Genomic DNA, 11,968 nt, shown 5'->3' with positions numbered 1-11,968 from the left:
CCAGGAGCCCACACAGGCACAGAGGGCAAACTGCTCACCAGGGCTGGGGGGATACCCCCCATGCTCCTCCTCGCCAAGCATACCCTGGTGGGGCCCAGCAGCAGCTCAATCAGTGCAAACCTACTTCCATGGAGAAAACAGGTCAATTTTTGGCTTTTGGGCTGCAGAGGTTGCACAAGCTCCCACAGTGATGCAACTGCCCATCTGCCCCAGAGCAGAGCAGCACTGGGGCTGCAGCCCTGCCTGCAGAGCCCTGCTGACCAGAAGGCAGACTGGGGAACCTGTGGAGGCAGAAAGTCCTCACGAACCGTGGAGAAACCCAAGGAAAGGGCACAGGGCAGGCAGGGGACACCCAGAGGGACAGGACCAGTACCTGAATGTTTAGCTGGAGGACAGCAAACCTCTGTCCCCCGTACCTGTGCTGCAAACACTTCCCAGCCCCACTCCCTGCACTTGCCTGTGCTGTTCCTCAAAGCTGAGGCCACTTTCCTGGGAGCCCTGCCCTCACCACTGGAAGCTGTGAGCAGGCTCCTGGGGAGGTCCCGGTGCTGTGGAGCTGGCACTGCCGCGGCTCCACCAGGAGCTGCGCTCCGCAGGGCCCCGTGGCTCGGGAGGCTCTGCCCATGGCCATGCTCCCAGACACAACATCACCGCAGGGACTGGGGGCCCTGACCTTGCGCTGCGCTGCTGCTGCAGACACAAACACCCGCAGCTCCGGCCCTTCTGTGACCTTACCTACATCCCATGGTGCGGCCCCTGCTCTGGGACATGGCAGTGGCGCTGCTCTGGGGAGAGGGGCTCCCGCCACATCCCCAGGCATCTGGTAAGGGCAGGTCAGCTCCACGACACCCCAGTGCCGCGATGGAGCCGGCAGCCCGGGGCAATGTGCCATTTGGCTTCTCCACCACCTCTCACCACAGCCTCCAATGCCTGCGGTCACAGGACCCAACCAGGCCCTCAAACCATTTCCGTTTGCCAGGTCGTTTGGCTTCACCTGAACAGGACACCATGTGCTTTGTGTGCAGCTCCCAGTCCTCCCTTTAACTGATGTGCCTACGAGTCCTGCGCCGACACCTGCTCCTTGCCATGGCAGCACAAGACTCGCGAGGTGGGAGCATGCTGACAGCCCTCATGCAGAGCGGGAGCTCCAATTGTCAGCTGGGCACAAGGGCCAGAGGCAGAGGAACGAGCTCTCGCTTACACCTGGGCAAGGCTGGGAGGACATGGGCTGCTGTGGGGTTATAGCTCCTATCACCTCAGTTGCCACAGCAAACCACGAACTGTGGGGTACCAGGGAGCCCTGCACATCCCATGGCACCCCTGTCCCTCCTCCCCGCACAGCTCCAGGCTGCCCCAGCCCTTCTGGCTGCCGCAGGGACGTGCTGAAGGCCAGGGGCACCAGAGGCAGACTGATGCAGCCCTGAAGCAGCAGCGGCGGGTTAAAGCACGGCTCTGGCCCGTGTCCCAAGCTCCCCCTCGCAGGGAGCCAGCAGACTTCCCAGAAGAGGAACCGGCTTCCTCTCCGTGGGGGAAGTGGCGCAGGATGGCGGCCGCGGCTGCGATGCTTCGTGACTCAGTCCCGCTGCACTTCGCAAGAAGCCCCATCTCCTGCGGGTCGAGCCGAGCAGGGCCCGCCCCAGCCGTGCCCCGGGGGCCTCAGGGCCCCCGTCTGCTGAACGCACGCGGCAGGGAAACCCCGCTCGCAGCGGAGCCGCCACAGCCGCTGCCCTTCCGGGCCGGCGCCCCTGCCGCCACCTCACCGCTGCCTCCGGGAAGCGCAGGGGCGGCCCCAGCGCCGCAGCACGGCCAGAGGCTCCTGCGCACCAGGAGCAGCGCTGCCTCCCGGTGCGGCGGGGCCCGGCGCTGCCCTGCGGCTTCGTGGAGCTGCGCACGAGCGCTGGAGCTCGGCTCCGCCACCGGCCCCGCGCGAGTCACGGCGACGCCGAGCGCTCGGTGTCCGGCCCGGCCCGGCGCAAAGGCTCCGTACCCAGGGGGGTGGCAGGGCCCTAAAGCCAGCGCCGCCGGTCACCCAGACCCCGGCCTGGCACGGCGGGAGGCCGGAGCTGGAGCTCCCCGGCCGTGAGCGGGATCCCTGCCCCGGGACGGCGCCAGCACAGAAACGGAGCCGGGCCCGGAGCGCCCGGCACTAGCGGACCCCGGCGGCCCGCGGAAGTGACCCCGCTGTGGTCGTCACTTCCGCCGGAAGCGGGCTGCTGCGCTGTTCCTGTGAGCGGCGGCTCGGAGCCGGGGCAGCGGGCGCGGAGCGGCCGGGCCCCGCGGCGCCATGGCGGTCCCCAGCGCCCTCATGAAGCAGCCACCGATCCAGTCCACGGCGGGCGCCGTGCCCGTCCGCAATGAGAAGGGTGAGTGGGACGGGGCGCGGGCGGGCGCCGCGGCGGGGCAGGCTCGGGGGCCAGGGGCCGCTGGTGACGGCCCGGGCGCCCTTAGGGGAGCTGTCCATGGAGAAGGTGAAGGTGAAGCGGTACGTGTCGGGGAAGCGGCCCGACTACGCGCCCATGGAGTCCTCGGAGGAGGAGGATGAGGAGTTCCAGTTCATCAAGAAGGCGAAGGAGCAGGAGGTGGAGCCCGAGGAGCAGGAGGAGGAGCTCGCCAACGACCCCCGCCTGCGCCGCCTCCAGAACCGCATCGCTGAAGATGTGGAGGAGCGGTGAGTGCGGGGCCAGGGCCACGTCCCGCTGCGGGATCGTCTGCAGGGGCTGGGGGGTGCAGACCTTGTGGTGCCGCGCGCGGGGAGGAGCCGCAGGGACACCAGGCAGGAGCTGGGAACGTTCTGCAGGCAGTGCAGGAGAGCCTCTGATTCCTCCCGCGTCTGCGCCTCAGGCCCCAGCTGTAGCAGGAGCAGCCCTTCCAACCGGGAGTCCCCATCTCCCAGGGCACAGCCCCACGGCTGGGTGCAGCTGGGGGGGTGTGAGTGAAAACAGGGTCCATTAACGTGGTGTGCGGAGGCTCAGGAAGGGAAGGGCTCAGTGGGAAGGGACGGCATCATGTGAAGTGTGCTCATTTGCCACCTCCCCCGGAGCTGCTGCTCTTGTTGGTTCTGGTAGCAGGGAGACTCGCAGCTTGGAGCTCAGAGCATGGCTAGGGAGGAGCTGCTGGTGCCCAGCCACTCCAGCCCCAGGAGAGAATGTGTTGGGTTCTGCCCATGCTCAGCGGCTCCAGCGCTTTCCATGGCCTCACTGGGGACAAGCCCCGAGCAGCCAGCCTCGCGCAGCAGCCTCTCTTTACGTTGGCTGTTGTTTAACTGGTCTGTTGCAGGCTGGCGAGACACCGTAAAATCGTGGAGCCTGAAGTGGTTGGAGAAAGCGACTCGGAGGTGGAGGGGGAAGCCTGGCGCCTGGAGCGGGAGGACACCAGCGAGGAGGAAGAGGAGGAGATCGACGATGAGGTGAGCTTGTAGAGCTGAATAATGGCCATGGGAGACCTCTGAAGGGCACACGCTGGACCTGCCATTTGCATAGACACGTTTGGTGGAGCCGGACAAATGTCACAGCTGGCTGTGACGTAGCTGGTGGGACACTGTCCTCTTGCACGGGACGGGTATGTCGTCTCGTCATCAGCAATCCAAACACTGCATGTGTTTGACAGGAGTCTGAGGGCAGTGGCAGCAGGGCTGTTCTCCACTGCTCTGTGTCTGTCTCTGCAGGAGATCGAGCGCCGGCGTGGGATGATGCGTCAGCGAGCACAGGAGAGGAAAACTGAGGAGATGGAAGTGATGGAGTTGGAAGATGAGGGTCGGTCTGGAGAAGAGTCCGAGTCCGAGTCTGAGTATGAGGAATACACAGACAGTGAGGACGAAATGGAGCCACGTCTCAAACCCGTCTTCATCCGCAAGTGGGTGCTGTGGCTGTGTGGGTCACCCTGGGCGAGGTCATAGGACCCAGGGCCATGCAGACCCCACTTCTGTGGCCTCCTCTTCCTCCCCAGGGGAGTGTGATGGTCAGATCCTGGCAGCGCAAACCTGGGGAGTGTGGGGTGATCTCTGCCCTTCATCAGGTTGCTGCAGGTAGAAGTCGTAGCAGGGCAAGTGCTGTATGGTGGCAAGCAGAAGCTGTCAGTGGGCTGAGCCCCACAGTCGGTGGTTTGCTTTCCCATTGCTCTTGTGCTTGCCGGCAGCCATAGGGGAATAGTGCAGCAGCCCCAGCATAGGTGACACTGGAAGGGGTTGAGGGCCCTGGGTCTCAGCCTCTCATTGGAGAGGGTGAAGGCTGGAAGCAGCTGTGGTGCAGGAGGGGGAGAAGCCTGCAAGGAGCTGGGTGGCTGCACTGGCCTGTGGCAAGGCTGAAGGTGGTTGGGGTCCCTTCCTGCAGGAAGGACAGGATCACGGTCCAAGAGCGAGAAGCAGAGGCCCTGAAGCAGAAGGAGCTGGAGCAGGAGGCAAAGAGGCTGGCAGAGGAGAGGCGCAAGTACACGCTCAAGGTGCCATGGGGCAGACTGTGGATTGCTGGGGGGCAGCTGCTGCAGTGAGCTTAGCTTGCTCCTTGCTGCAGATTGTAGAGGAGGAAGCGAAGAAGGAGCTGGAGGAGAACAAGCGCTCACTGGCAGCACTGGATGCACTCGATACAGATGATGAGAATGACGAGGAGGAGTATGAGGCCTGGAAAGTACGTGAGCTGAAGCGCATCAAACGGGACCGAGAGGAACGAGAAGCGTAAGTATTGTCTGCATAGGCATGAGATGGGAAGCCTGCAGCCCTGGCCCTGCAGGCAGTGGGGGCAGCTGTTCCCTGGGCTTCCCTTCAGCGGCATGGTCTTGGCTGGACCAAGCACCCAGAGCCCCTCCTGCCACCCTCGGGGTGCGTTTGTGCCCCTGCAGAAGCCCCCGATGTGTAACCCCACGGATGGCAGCAGCAGCCATCCCTGTGGGCACTGTGGGATGTGGCTCTCAGGGGATTCTCTTCTGCCCAGCATGGAGAAGGAGAAGGCAGAGATCGAGCGCATGCGAAACCTGACAGAGGAGGAGCGCCGGGCCGAGCTGCGGGCCAATGGCAAAGTCATCACCAACAAGGCGGTGAAGGGCAAGTACAAGTTCCTGCAGAAGTACTACCACCGTGGCGCCTTCTTCATGGTGAGTGTTCCCTGGGCACGGCTGTGCTGGAGGTTGGGTCTGTGAGACCATGGGGACGACTTCCCCCTGCAGTGCCATGGGGCTGGGGGTGCCCTTCTGGTGGCACAGGGGCTCTCGACTATTGCTGGCACCTGCTGGGGACGTGCCAGCTGAGCAGGCGTGTGCTTGCCCCACAGGATGAGGACGAGGAGGTGTACAAGAGGGACTTCAGTGCCCCAACCCTCGAGGACCACTTCAACAAGACGATCCTGCCCAAAGTCATGCAGGTGGGTGAGCTGGCTGGGGTCACGGTTCCTTGTGGGGCAGGGGGGAGCAGCGGGTCCCACGTCCTCCCCGAACGGCTCCTCATCAGCTCTGCTGCTCCCCAGGTCAAGAACTTCGGGCGCTCAGGGCGGACAAAGTACACGCACTTGGTGGACCAGGACACCACCTCCTTTGACTCCGCCTGGGGCCAGGAGAGTGCACAGAACACCAAGTTCTTCAAGCAGAAAGCGGCGGGTGTTCGGGATGTCTTCGAGAGACCCTCGGCCAAGAAGCGAAAAACCACTTAATGCAGTGGGAGCCCAGGCAGGGATGGGAAGGACATGGCGCTGTGCCGGGACTTACGTGGTGACAAACCCTTTCTCTGCCATAGTTTCCCGCTCCCTGTGCTGCCGTGATGTAGCGGGCTCCCTGCCCCGGTGCCGTGCAGGACAACAGCCTGTCCATACTGGCCAGGCCCATGGTCCCACCAGCATCCCACTGGAAGCCACCCCGGGAGCCTCACCAGTACCCAGCGGGGCTGTGAGGGAGCACTGCAACTCCAGTGTACCCACTTGTGGAGGGATGAACAGACTTTATACCTGCCTGGTCCCTGTGGCTTGTACTTTCCCTGTTGTCAGTTCAGGTCCTGTTTTGGTGACCCCTTTTCTTCTCCCTGGTTGTGCAGGGCTTGGCTTTTCTACCCATACAGGAGGGTGGGTTTGATTAAAGTCATCATTTTCTTACATGTTCTGGCTGTTGTCTGTGAACAGGGCCATCTGTTCTGTACCTTCCAGCAAGCCAGGATGGACTGGTGCAGCTGGGGAGGCACCGGGCGGGGCACATGAGTGGCTGTCACTGCACCCTGATCATAACAGCACCCTTGCCCCAAGAGGGGTGAGGTTACAGGCAGGAAGAGCAGTGAGTCTCAGTGCTCAGGCAAGTTGCAGGTCACCTCATCCTGCTCCAGACTACCAGCACAATGCTGGGCCCCATATACCAGCACCGTGTGCCCTATGGGACCCACAAGGCAGGCGCCTGGCCACAGAGACCACAGTGACACCTGCTCCCAACGGCACCTTTATTGTGTAGGGACACAGAATCCAGCTGCAGCCGGCCCTGCGCCTGGCGCTCAGTTGGTGAGAGCGACGAGAGCCTCCACCACGTTCCCCATGTGCTCCCGAAGGCTGCGCTCTGCAGCTGCCCGCGAGATCTCCATCTCCGTCATCTGCAGGGACAGAGGCAGCAGAGCCAGTCACGGCGCGGGACGGGGCCACCACTCGTGCACCGGCTGCAGGTGCAGCCGGCGGGTGGCCACCGAGCTGTCCCCGCGGGCTGGGACACCGCCCCCCACTCACAATCAGTTCCAGATCCTCCTTCTTGATGGTCACTTTCGCCAGTTCCTTCTCCCTGCGGCAAGAAACAGGAAAACCCCCGGTGACCGACAGCTCCCGCCGGTGGCCAAGGGGGGACCCGCTGCAAGCCCGGCACGGAGCGGCTGCACCCACGAGCGAGCGCACGCGGTTACCTCTCCTGTTTCGCCTTCTGCTCCCGGGACCTCCGGTCTCCGATCACCGACATGGCCTGTCAGGACGAGCACAGTCACCGGCCTGCGCAGCACCGGGCGGGTCACGCCGCGCCCACCGTGACAGGCACCGGGACGGGCTCCGCGGCGGCCGCTCTCAGGGCCCGGCTGGTCCCGCGCCCCACCCCGGCCCCGGCGCGCCCGCCCGCACCGTCTCCAGGTTGGAGCTCTGGATCTCCTTCTCCTCCGCGTAGTCCGTGACGCGCTCCAGGTCGGCCGCGCCGCTGTCGTGCTTCCGCGGCTTCTCGGCCGCGCGCCCGCCCGCCCCATCGCCGCCGCCGCCGCCGCCGTTCGGCTCCGTCTCCAGCTCCAGCTCCACATCGCCCTCCGCCGCCATGCCGCCGGGCCCCTTCCGCTCACGTGACGACGCGGCCGGGAGCCTGTTTCCGGTCACGTGCGGCCGCCGGAAGCAGGGGGCGGCGGCCGCGGCGTTCCTCCGCCCCGCCCCCCGCTGTCCTCGCGCCCCGAGGGGGGGGCGGGGCGGCCCCGGGGCTCGCCGGGGGTGGGGGAGGGGGAAGGGGCCGGGGCCGCGGGGCGGGGCCGGGGAAGGGCGCTGCGGGGCCCGATCCTGGCTCCCGCCGCGGGGGGGCGGCGGCGGCGCGGCCGGGCCGGGGTCCCCCGGCAGCGGCAGGGGCCGGCTCCGCCGCGCGCTGCTGCGGCCGCGCCGAGCCCGGCCGCGCCCGGCGAGCCTGCCCCGGAGCCGCCTCCCGCTGCCCTCGGGGCAGGGACGCGCGGGGGGACGGGGCCCACCGGGACGGGCGCTGGCGGCCGCCCCAGCAGCGCCAGGCGGCCGCGGAACCACTCGCACCGCCGCGCCTGGGCCAGGGAGGGAGCACGGGGAGCAAGGGCAGAAACCGCTCGCGTTGCGATAAGGACACTTTAACCGGGCGCCGGTGCTGTACGGGCAGTCCCTCACCGCCTCCCGCCGGCCTCCAGGCAGCAGCCGCCCCGGGAGGCAAAACCCTTCCTTCGCCTCCAGCCTCCGGCCGAGGAAGCCGCTGTGTCACGGGCCGGCCCTTTGGCCTCGGGGGCAGCTCTCCCGGGGCCGTCCCGTCCCCGCCAGCCTCCTCCCTGCGGGGGAGCGGGCGGAGGAAGAGCCTGGACGCTGCAGCCGCCGCGCCCCGCAGCGCAGGGAACGGGGTGCCCGTGGCCAGGGGTCACAGTGGGCGCTGGCCAGGCTCGGCACGGAGCGCCCGGCAGCGGCTGCCCGGCGGCAGCAAGCAGATGGCGGGGCGGGCCGAGCCGACAATCCCCTTAATCCCGTGAGGGCGGCGGGGGGCAAGCAGAGCCGAGCCGGGCCATGGCGGGCACACGGGCACAGGGCCGCCTCCTGCACTCGCTGCTCTGCCAGGTGGGACAAGGGGACGGTCGGGGCTGGCCGGGGTGGGGGGCTGGCCGCGGGTGCAGCCCTGGGATCCCCACTGACCATGCCCCCCCCAGCTGCGCTGTGGTTGTGGCTGCAGCCCCTGCCACGGGCTCCGTGTGTCCACGAGCACCCGCATCCTCTACACGCTCCTGCACGTCCTGGCCTCTGCCGTGTGCTGCCTCATGCTGTCCCGCACCGTGGCCCAGGCTGTCAGGGAGAAGGTGACAGCTGGGGCTGGGATGACACCCGGGGTGCTGGGGGATGCCAGGTACCCCAGGGGCACATCGGGGTCTCAGGAGCACTGGGGGTGCCAGGAGTACTGGGATATTGGGAACATTGGGTGTAACAGGGCTGCTGGGAGTGCCAAGGCGAAGGGGTGCCGGGGTTACTGAAGCTGCAGGACTTGAGCAGTGTGCTGGAGGTGACAGGTCCCAGCAGGTACTGGGGATGGAGAAGGTACTGGTAACGCTGGGGATGTCAGTCCAGGGTGCTGGATGGGTGCCGAGGGGTGCCAGCCCCGCCAGCCTCCCTGTCCTGTGCCTGCAGGTGCCCTTCGCGGTGGTGCTGTGCCAACACCTGCCCGGGGGCACGGACTGCGAGCGGCTGGTGGGCTCCTCGGCCGTGTACCGGGTCTGCTTTGGCACCGCCTGCTTCCACCTGGCGCAGGCTGCCCTGCTGCTCAACGTGCGCTCCAGTGCTGGCTGCCGCGCGCGGCTCCACAACGGGTACGGGGCACAGAGCAGGGGCCGGGCACTGCCGGGCTCCCCGCATCTCTGACGCTCGCTGCCTGCAGGTTCTGGCTGCTGAAGATGCTGGTGCTGCTGGGGCTCTGTGCTGCCAGCTTCTTCATCCCTGAGGACGGCTTCATCCAAGGTGCGTCCCGCGCTGCACCCAAGCTGACAGCCCATGCCCTGCGCAGGGGCCTTGTGCTAGCCCAGCTCTGCCCTCTGCCCCCAGCCTGGCACTACACTGGCGTCTGCGGGGGTTTCGCCTTCATCCTCATCCAGCTGGTGCTGATCACCGCCTTCGCGCACACCTGGAACAAGAACTGGTGAGTGCCGGGGGCTGGGCAGGTGCAGGACCGCTGCCGCCTCTCACCCACTGTCCCGCAGGCTGACGGGCGCCGTGCAGGACAAGCGCTGGTACCTGGCCGTGCTGCTGGCCACGGCCGCCTTCTACACCCTCGCCTCGGCCGCCTTCTCCTTCCTCTACAAGTACTACACTCACCCGGCCGCCTGCCGCCTCAACAAGGCGCTGCTCACCGTCAACGGCAGCCTCTGTGGCATCGTGTCCTTCATCTCCATCACGCCCTGTGTGCGGCTCAGTGAGTACGGCATGGCACAACATCGGCGCAGCGGCCTGGCTGCACCCTGTGCTTGTGGGGGTGGCCGTGGGCTCCCAGCTCAGGGCCAGCACTTGGGCACCTGGGGACGACACAGCTCCCCCCGTGCGCCTTGATGCAGGGGCTCCCAGGGTCCACGTGGAGCCCACCCGGCAGCTCATGGCACCCTGGTGACACCCTGACCCCATCCTTGCAGAGCAGCCACGTTCGGGGCTGCTGCAGTCCTCCATCATCAGCTGCTATGTGATGTACCTCACCTTCTCCGCGCTGTCCAGCCGTCCCCCGGAGAGAGGTGGGTGCTCCTGCCTGCTGCGGCAGCCTGGTGCTGGGCGAGCGCCCATCTCACCTCCGCCTCCCCACAGTGCTCTACAAGGGGCAGAACCTCACCGTCTGCTTCCCGGGCCTGCGGCAGGATGAGCTGCAGACGGAGGACACCACAGTTGCCATCCTGGGGGCTGTCATCATGTACGCCTGCGTGCTCTTTGCATGGTGCGTGTGCCCGTGGGGCGCTCACAACAGGCACAAGTCTGCAGCCGTGTCAGACCCATGGGGCAGGCTGGGGGCCTGGCACAGGGTGCTGGGTGCCTGTGTTATGACTTCTGCCTATCTCCTGGGCGCAGTAATGAAGCCTCCTACCTCGCTGAGGTCTTCGGACCCCTCTGGATGGTCAAAGTCTACAGCTTCGAGTTTAAAGTGAGTAAAGTGGGATGCTGCCCCCCTCAGCTGTGCCTGTGCCCTCCTGCCGACCCAAGGCCCCGTCATGGCCCTGGGCCAGGTTTGTCCAGCCAAGCACGGGGGTGCCCGTGGTGTATCCCTGCCTGCACCAGCACCTCACCAGCAGCCCCAGTGCCAGGCAGGGCCGATCCAGTGGCAGGGCTCGGCAGCAGCTGCCACCACCCTGCTCTCTCTGCAGAAACCCTCCTGTTGCTTCTGCTGCCCTGAGAAGATGGAGGAGGAGCTGAGAGGTGGGTGCAGGGGTTGCTGGTGGGAGGGCAGAGCCTGCAACAAGGGGCTGCATGAGGCACTGTGGACTGGTGCTCTCCCAGGCACGGAGCAGACGCGTGAGCAAGCAGAGGAGCCTGCCAGGGAACAGTGCATCATCCAGGATGAGAGGGACAAGGTGGTCTACAGCTACTCAGCCTTCCACTTCGTCTTCTTCCTTGCCTCACTCTACGTCATGATGACCCTCACCAACTGGTTCAGGTACACCCCCCTGCTCCTGCCCAGCTCTTCTTGCTCTTGCTCCCCTTCCCTCTTGCTCATACAGCCCTGCCAGAATTGTCACCCCCAGCATCATCACCCTGCCAGCTCTGACCCACACCTATATGGGCTCAGGCTGCAATGGTTCACTCCTCACCGTCCCTCTGCTCCGGGTTGTGCCATCACTGAGCCAGAGCCTGCTGGGAAGCGCCCAGCTCTGCACTCACAGACCAGCACCACTTCAAACAACAGCAGCCATGCGCTGCAGGGAGTCGGGCTGGGGTCTGAGGGCCAGGGGGTCTCCAGGCAGGTGGGACATGCCCAGGGCCATGTGGCTGCAGGGACACGGGGTGACCCAGTGGCCGCAGTGGCACTGGGAGCCTTGTGTCAGTGTCCGTTGGGTGCCCAATGCCTGCACTGTCCCACCAGCTACGAGAATGCGGTGCTGGAGACCACCTTCACGCACGGCAGCTGGTCGACCTTCTGGGTGAAGGTGTCCTCGTGCTGGGCCTGCGTCCTGCTCTACCTGTGGCTGCTGCTGAGCCCCTTCTGCCTCCGCAGCCCCCCCCAGCAGCGGCGCAGCAGCCCGGCCCTGCGCATCCTGCGGCGACGCCGTGCTCCACAGCGCATCAGCGTCTCCACGTAGCCCCTGCTGGGATGGACTGTGCCCAGCCCCGGGGTCCCCGCCGTGCCCTGTGCCTGGGCCCCCCTGCTCCCTCACAACCCCCTGGCCCAGGAGACAGCAGCATCTGGGAGCCCGAAGGGACACGGGAGGTGGCTGCTCCCAGGGACACAGGTCCTGCGCTGCACCGGCCCGAGCGAGCTGATGGTGGGTGCTCAGCCCAGGCGCTGCCAGGCTCCCTCTGGGCAGGGCAGCGCCTGCTGCACCAGCTGCCCTGACCTGGGGCTCTGCCCCGGCCAGCTCCACGTCCCTGCTCCCCCACCAGCGGTGTGCTCCTTGCATAGAGCTCATTGAGTACATTTTGATAAAAAACTGAGCTGAGTCTGTACCATCTGCCCCCCCCGCCCCAGCACCAGCCCTGCCCATGCAGCAACAGCAGCCAAGGCACCTTTGGGGTAGTTCTATTGGAGGGGGGCACAATCCACGGTGTGGCAGAGCCAGGAGCACTGGGGGTACTGGTTCAGGTAC

The 11,968-nt window shown here is 66.2% G+C and overlaps 3 protein-coding genes across 5 annotated transcripts; 2 read left to right on the top strand and 1 right to left on the bottom strand.

The window, feature by feature from the left end:
* The first annotated feature begins 1,807 nt into the window (after positions 1-1,807).
* Positions 1,808-6,071, top strand: MFAP1 (microfibril associated protein 1). The gene is made up of 9 exons (XM_065688882.1): positions 1,808-2,363; positions 2,449-2,668; positions 3,277-3,406; positions 3,665-3,852; positions 4,329-4,437; positions 4,509-4,669; positions 4,926-5,085; positions 5,262-5,351; positions 5,454-6,071. The coding sequence occupies exons 1-9, from the start codon at positions 2,285-2,287 to the stop codon at positions 5,634-5,636; spliced, it is 1,320 nt and encodes a 439-aa protein (XP_065544954.1). The 5' UTR covers positions 1,808-2,284; the 3' UTR covers positions 5,637-6,071.
* Positions 6,072-6,392: 321 nt separating this feature from the next.
* HYPK (huntingtin interacting protein K) lies at positions 6,393-7,298 on the bottom strand. The gene is made up of 4 exons (XM_065688883.1): positions 7,062-7,298; positions 6,854-6,909; positions 6,684-6,735; positions 6,393-6,553 (listed from the first exon to the last, which is right to left on the bottom strand). The coding sequence occupies exons 1-4, from the start codon at positions 7,245-7,247 to the stop codon at positions 6,458-6,460; spliced, it is 390 nt and encodes a 129-aa protein (XP_065544955.1). The 5' UTR covers positions 7,248-7,298; the 3' UTR covers positions 6,393-6,457.
* Positions 7,299-7,594: 296 nt separating this feature from the next.
* Positions 7,595-11,818, top strand: SERINC4 (serine incorporator 4). Of its 3 annotated transcripts, none has more exons than XM_065688462.1 (11): positions 7,595-8,261; positions 8,351-8,497; positions 8,823-9,001; positions 9,070-9,149; positions 9,234-9,327; positions 9,389-9,600; positions 9,815-9,910; positions 9,981-10,107; positions 10,239-10,311; positions 10,532-10,821; positions 11,248-11,818. In XM_065688462.1, the coding sequence occupies exons 1-11, from the start codon at positions 8,211-8,213 to the stop codon at positions 11,462-11,464; spliced, it is 1,566 nt and encodes a 521-aa protein (XP_065544534.1). In that variant the 5' UTR covers positions 7,595-8,210; the 3' UTR covers positions 11,465-11,818. The 3 variants fall into 3 exon arrangements, with proteins under 3 accessions (XP_065544534.1, XP_065544536.1, XP_065544533.1); XM_065688464.1 differs by having other exon boundaries at positions 9,070-9,327; positions 10,532-10,583; positions 10,665-10,821; positions 11,380-11,818; XM_065688461.1 differs by having other exon boundaries at positions 9,070-9,327; positions 10,532-10,583; positions 10,665-10,821.
* The last annotated feature ends 150 nt before the right edge of the window (positions 11,819-11,968 follow it).

The sequence above is a fragment of the Lathamus discolor genome, chromosome 8 (genome assembly GCF_037157495.1).
Source record: "Lathamus discolor isolate bLatDis1 chromosome 8, bLatDis1.hap1, whole genome shotgun sequence".
Classification (NCBI taxonomy): domain Eukaryota; kingdom Metazoa; phylum Chordata; class Aves; order Psittaciformes; family Psittacidae; genus Lathamus; species Lathamus discolor.
Note: the sequence above shows the minus strand (reverse complement) of the source record. Positions and strands in the feature narration are given on the sequence as shown.

Coding starts and splice junctions, on each gene's coding strand:
- MFAP1 (XM_065688882.1), top strand. CDS start 2,285: ATGGCGGTCCCCAGCGCCCTCATGAAGCAGCCACCGATCCAGTCCACG. Junction 2,364..2,448: donor GCCCGTCCGCAATGAGAAGG/GTGAGTGGGACG, acceptor GGGCGCCCTTAG/GGGAGCTGTCCATGGAGAAG. Junction 4,438..4,508: donor GGCGCAAGTACACGCTCAAG/GTGCCATGGGGC, acceptor TCCTTGCTGCAG/ATTGTAGAGGAGGAAGCGAA.
- HYPK (XM_065688883.1), bottom strand. CDS start 7,247: ATGGCGGCGGAGGGCGATGTGGAGCTGGAGCTGGAGACGGAGCCGAAC. Junction 6,910..7,061: donor AGAGCTCCAACCTGGAGACG/GTGCGGGCGGGC, acceptor TCGTCCTGACAG/GCCATGTCGGTGATCGGAGA. Junction 6,554..6,683: donor AGGAGGATCTGGAACTGATT/GTGAGTGGGGGG, acceptor CTGTCCCTGCAG/ATGACGGAGATGGAGATCTC.
- SERINC4 (XM_065688461.1), top strand. CDS start 8,211: ATGGCGGGCACACGGGCACAGGGCCGCCTCCTGCACTCGCTGCTCTGC. Junction 9,002..9,069: donor CGCGCGCGGCTCCACAACGG/GTACGGGGCACA, acceptor CGCTGCCTGCAG/GTTCTGGCTGCTGAAGATGC. Junction 10,312..10,531: donor TCTACAGCTTCGAGTTTAAA/GTGAGTAAAGTG, acceptor CTCTCTCTGCAG/AAACCCTCCTGTTGCTTCTG.